The sequence below is a fragment of the Calidris pugnax genome, unplaced genomic scaffold (genome assembly GCF_001431845.1).
Source record: "Calidris pugnax isolate Ruff unplaced genomic scaffold, ASM143184v1 scaffold179, whole genome shotgun sequence".
NCBI classification, from domain to species: Eukaryota; Metazoa; Chordata; class Aves; order Charadriiformes; family Scolopacidae; genus Calidris; species Calidris pugnax.
In genome coordinates this window covers 142,113-147,619 of record NW_015090948.1, presented here as the reverse complement: position 1 = coordinate 147,619, position 5,507 = coordinate 142,113, and the positions used below count along the sequence as shown (strand labels likewise).

The following is a 5,507-nucleotide window of genomic DNA, read 5'->3' as shown; positions in this document are numbered from 1 at the left end:
CACTTTGGGTCCCTAACCAGTATGGTCCCACCTGCAGGTGCCCGACAGAATGATGCTGGTGAAAGCCGAGCTGGATCTCATCACCGACATGCTGGAGCTCCTCGACGACCACAGCTTCACCGAGACCCACCAGAGGCCCCTGGCCTTGCTCACCCAAGCCCAGGAGGACCTGCGAGTCTGTGTGAGTGGCCACCCCCCCACCTCCCGAGCCTCCCCGGCCCCGTGCCGGCTCAGCAACCCTGGTGCTGGCAACTGGGGCTAGTCCTTACGCAGCCACTTTCCTTGCAGATGGCCACGGAGGCTCCTTCGCATCAGCCCTCCAAGAAGCTGAGACACTGGCTGCAGAAGCTGCAGATAGCCAAGAAAACGGTAAGTCAGGCCATCAGGGAAGAGGGGGTCTGGGGGTGTTAGTGACCCCAAAGCTGCAGGGGACCTGCTGCACCCCGTTTCTGGTGCTAACCCGCCTTTTCTCCCTGCCACAGGAGACCACGAGCTGCCTGACGTCCTCTGCCATCTTCCACCTCTTCCAAGTGTTGGATGACCTGCGGTGCGCAGCCGGACAGGAGCCATGCGCTTAGTCCCCGCCGGCAGCGTGGCTGGCATGGCACGACACGGCACGGCACGACATGACACGGCATGGCATGGCATGGCATGGCACGGCACGACACGGCACGACACGACACGGCACGACATGACACGGCACGGCATGGCATGGCATGGCACAGCATGGCACGACATGGCATGGCACGACACGGCACAGCACGGCATGACACGGCATGACATGGCACACCATGGCACACCATGGCACTTGCCAGCCCCTAAGGATGCCCCGAGGACTGGGAAAACTGATTTTTTTTATTGCATCGCTGGACTGTATTTCCTATTTAAGCATTTTGTTCTTATTTATGTGAACTCAGGGAGTATTTATTTTTATTTTTTCAGTGTTTTATAAATTATTGGGGTTTATTATGTATTTATAAACGGCTTGGGAGGGTGTAAAGAAATGCCATTCCTGAAAGATGCTGTATGAATGTATTTATTGGATATTTATTTTGCTGGGGTTCAAAACACTGACTGTTTTTAAGGAAATCTATTTTTTTACCTGTTATTTATTACAGACTATATGATGTATATTTGTCTGGATAAATTATTTTTTGCAAGCTATTTAATATGAAAAATAAAATCGATACCATAAACACACAAGCTGCCATCCTGTTTTTATTACGTCGTCTTATAGCGTCATCCCTTCAGGGAAGCGAGTTATGGGGAGGGGGGGAGGGAGGACATCGAGGTCAATTTTGAGCATTTGAAAATTGGCAAACCTTTGGCACTCGTCTTCATCTCCAGCTGTCTGGGGGTGTACCCAGGGGTACACCCGGGGGTTGCCCTCCGGTACAGATGGATGCTGTTGTGGCTGGGGCTGTCCCTGCCTGCTTGGGGACAGGAGTCTGCTGGTCACCTGTTTGCTGGAGCATCTCTCTTACGAGGAGAGGCTGAGGGACTTGGGTCTTTTTAGTCTGGAGAAGAGAAGGCTGAGGGGGGATCTGATCAATGCTGATAAATACTTCAAGGGAGGGTGGCAAGAAGATGGGGATGGTCTTTTTTCAGTGGTGCCCAGGGACAGGACAAGAGGAAATGGGCACAAACTTGAATAGAAGAAGTTCCTCCTCATGTTCCACCTAAACGTGAGGAGGAACTTCTTGACTTTGAGGGTGGCAGAGCCCTGGAAGAGGCTGCCCAGGGAGGTGGTGGAGTCTCCTTCTCTGGAGACATTCAAACCCCACCTGGACACGTTCCTGTGGACCCTGCTCTGGGTGGCCCTGCTTTGGCAGGGGGTTGGACTAGATGATCTCCAGAGGTCTTTTCCAACCCCATGTGATTCTGTGATTCTAGGAAAGAAGCCGATGTTGGGTGGTGCTCACCAGGGCACAAAACCTGGAGCCCTTCCAACCCCATATGACTCTGTGATTCTAGGACAGAAGCTGATGTTGGGTGGTGCTCACCAAGGCACGAAACCTGGAGGAGCCCACAGCCTAACGTGATGCTCACATCCTGGTATAGGCTGGGCAAGCCTCCAGGTTTGGCCATCCTGGGAGCTCTCAGAAGATCCCTGAATGATTTAACCACCAAACTGCAGGCCAGGATGAGTGAGGAGACAGGAAAGGCAGGCACCCAGCAGGGAGAGGAGGAAAAGGACCCATAAGTAGACTTAACCCTCAATCAATCTCTATTTTCTCAAGTTGGGGAGATGGTTTTTTGGAGACAGGTCACCAGAAGAGAGCACCCAGCTGTGGTGGCTGCATGTACCTGTGATGGCCACACCTGGGGTGAAAAATCACCTGTACCTGGGGACTAACCAAGGCCTGGGGACTCAAAAGGAGCAGGTTTTGGTGGCAGGAAGGAGAGGAGAGTAGGGGAGCTGTTGGGTGCTTGAGGCTGAGGTAATTTTACAGTTGCTGCTTTTAGGTTGAGGGTTGGGGACTAAGCTGCCAGCAGACACAGCATCCCACAAAGAGACAGCTGGGGACATGAGCCATGACACTTGTAATGAAACGTGTCCCATGTTCCACCCACTGCAAATGAAGGCTGGGGACACTATTTTGTTCCACTGCCAGGTGGTCCAGGCTTCAGCAACTGGGCAGCCAGGCTCTTTGGGGCACTGGGAGCAGGGCTGATGGGGACAGGGATGGAGCTGTAAGTGCCACAGCTGGTCAGTGTCAGCCTAATGCCCCTACCAGCTTTTTGTAGCTCAGAACAAGCCCCTCTAAATCTCCTGGAGATTGCTTGCAGGTGGGCAAAAAGTGCTTTAGCTTTACCCCCAGGCTCAGACGAGGGGTGTGGGGAGGGTGAGAGTTCAGAGCCTTTCTGAACATCACCCAGGACTTGGTTGAAGAGCACAAAACACCTTGTGGTAGCAGTGGTTGTGGCTCCCTTCTAGTCTTGGATGAACAGAAGGTGTCAAAATCTTCTTTGTGTTAAACTGCCCTTTGTTGCCTCCAGCCTGGGCACCTCTGCTGGCTTAGGAGACCTGGAATCCTGCAGAAAGTAAATAAAATAGGATAAGGTCCTTTGGGATTTGGCAGATGTTGGGCTAAGGTAAGGCAGGAACGAGCTACCTTATTGATGCTCCTTTCTGCTGAGGCTTTTGTGCCACTTTCAACATCACCTAAATATCCTAGTCCTCGATGAGTGATCACAAAATCACAGAATCACAGAATCTTCTAGGTTGGAAGGGACCTAAAGATCATCTTGTCCAACCATCAACCTAACTAACAAAAATAGACACCCGCACAACAAACAAGGAGCATCATCACTAAACCATGATGTGGCTAAGATGCCCTGGTGAGATCTGTTTTGTTTTCTCCCTCAAAGAACTGTTTATGCAGTGGAGTTTTATTCTGGTAGCATCGTTTTTATTTCATGTACATACACAGTTTTGTGCTTTTATTGAATAAGTAGAATAAAATTCTGCCAAATTCCAGAAAAGGCACTGGAGTTTGGGAGTTTTTCAGTTCAGCCTTCTTTACACCAGTCCCAAAAAAACCCCGACAGCCAAGTTTTACTGATGGATCATGTTATACACTCCTGGGTCATAAACTCCTGCTCCAAATACTCTGACCAGAATCCAGGTTGATAATATGCAAGGAATAAGCGTGCTCTCATCTGTAAGAAGAATTTTTTGGGGATGCTTGGTGCTCTGAGGAATAGGAAAACAAGTCGCTGCTGAAGTTATGGGAGTGTAGTGTTTTCTAATACACCAGATAACTGGTGCTCTTGATGTTTTAATTTCTGCCTCAGTTCAGAGCTGTTTGTAATTCAAAATGATAATTCCTGTCTCTCAGCAATCGTACTGGGAATCATTTTGTGATGTGCCCGTGTTGCCATCCAGGAAGAGAGTGTTCAGTGAGATCTGCCCGCTTTTGATTTGCGCTGACAAAGAGGTTATTTGAAAAATAACCTTCACTTTGAACTGCAGATGACTTCAGCTGCGCATGTATGAGTGGCTGATGGGTTACTCATTTTAATGTTGAAGGCTCCTGGGACTCCATACTGCTGCCTGAATTAGTAATGGCTTGCTTCCTCTGCTCTCAAGAAGTCTCATTTTCACCTCTGTAGCCATGATTGAACCATTTCCTCTCTATCAGGAGAATTTCCCCCAGCAACCCACGTCCCCTGACTCTCCCTTTGCACTCCTGCTCTGATCGAAGCGCTTGTGGCCAGGGCCAGGACAGGTTTCTGTCCCAAGGAAGATGCCTTTGTCCCAGGGTATTCTTCACTTCCTTTTTTATTATAGAAATCTGTTTTGAATTCTGTGTTCTCCTCAGAAAACTGCTGGGAGGGGGTGGCCTCTGTGTCTAGTTGCTTCAGATAAAAGCCCGAAACCTTTGGGCCCAGCACCGACAGACTTGACAGATAAATGTAATAGCCTTTGGGAAGGGAAAAACTGTAGATCTGCAAAACAGAAGGCTGAGATTTATGCTAAACCTGCCAGAAATGGGAGAAGTTGTATCAGGAAAATGTAGTAATTGAAATACCTTTGGTGCAGACATTTAAAGGCTCAGGTTTGAAGAAGCAGCCTCTTGTGAGCCATGAGAATAATAAGGGAATTCCAGCTGGTTTATGGGAAAGCTCCAAAAAAGGCATTGGCCTTCACAGGTCCAAGACAATGGTCGCATGCCTAAATGCTGGATTGAAAAAAGTTGAAGGAGAAAAGTTCATATATACTTCATAAATATTTCTCCAGGTCATTCCTGGTTCCTAGCTGACCCCACGGTCTCTTATCTGGGAGGATGTGTCTGGGTGGGTTGGTTGGTGGAGGACCGTGATTGTGCTTTCTTGATGCCGCCTCAATTGCCATTTCCACAAGGAATTTTACGTAGCAAAAGAGAAATCCACAACCCAGCTCTCAGTCCCTGTGGTGTCCGTTGCTCCTTAGATTTCTAAAGGCCGTTTCTCTCCCTAAAAGCTGACAAGCTGGGGGCTTCCCAGACCATGGTCTGTTGTGGTGTGGTTCTGCAGGTGCAAGAAAGAGTCAGGGTTAATCCCCAACCCCCTGTTTGGGCACCAGTGTAGATGGGGGTCATTAGGATGTTTGTGGGTAATAACGGATTACGGGATGGACTGAAAACCATAAGATTTGCTTCAAAACGGAGCAGGTACCCAGGCTCTGGCAGTGCCTGCTAAAACCAAACCAGAATCTTTTTTTAAAGGAGGAAAAAAATGGTTCTGGGTTAATTGTCACGTGGACCAATAGCTGAAAATATAATACTGTGTCATAGTGCCCTGCTGGCTCCTCCATAGTTTAACCCCAGCTCCAAAGTCCAGGTCGTCACTGGCAGCTGTGACCACCATGGACATAAGGTCTTGCAGGCAGGAGATGGAAAGAGAAGCTTACTCTGCTCAAGAAAGAAATGTCAAGATTAGGACTGTCTAGGCATGAAACCCAAACCTTCAAAAAACAAACAAAATCAGCGTGGGGCTTTTGTTTTGACTTTTTTTTTTTTTTT

The 5,507-nt window shown here is 48.8% G+C and overlaps 1 protein-coding gene across 1 annotated transcript; it reads left to right on the top strand.

The window, feature by feature from the left end:
* The first annotated feature begins 46 nt into the window (after positions 1–46).
* LOC106893762 (interferon lambda-3-like) lies at positions 47–613 on the top strand. The gene is made up of 3 exons (XM_014951964.1): positions 47–181; positions 289–369; positions 483–613. The coding sequence occupies exons 1-3, from the start codon at positions 50–52 to the stop codon at positions 576–578; spliced, it is 309 nt and encodes a 102-aa protein (XP_014807450.1). The 5' UTR covers positions 47–49; the 3' UTR covers positions 579–613.
* Positions 614–5,507: the final 4,894 nt, after the last annotated feature.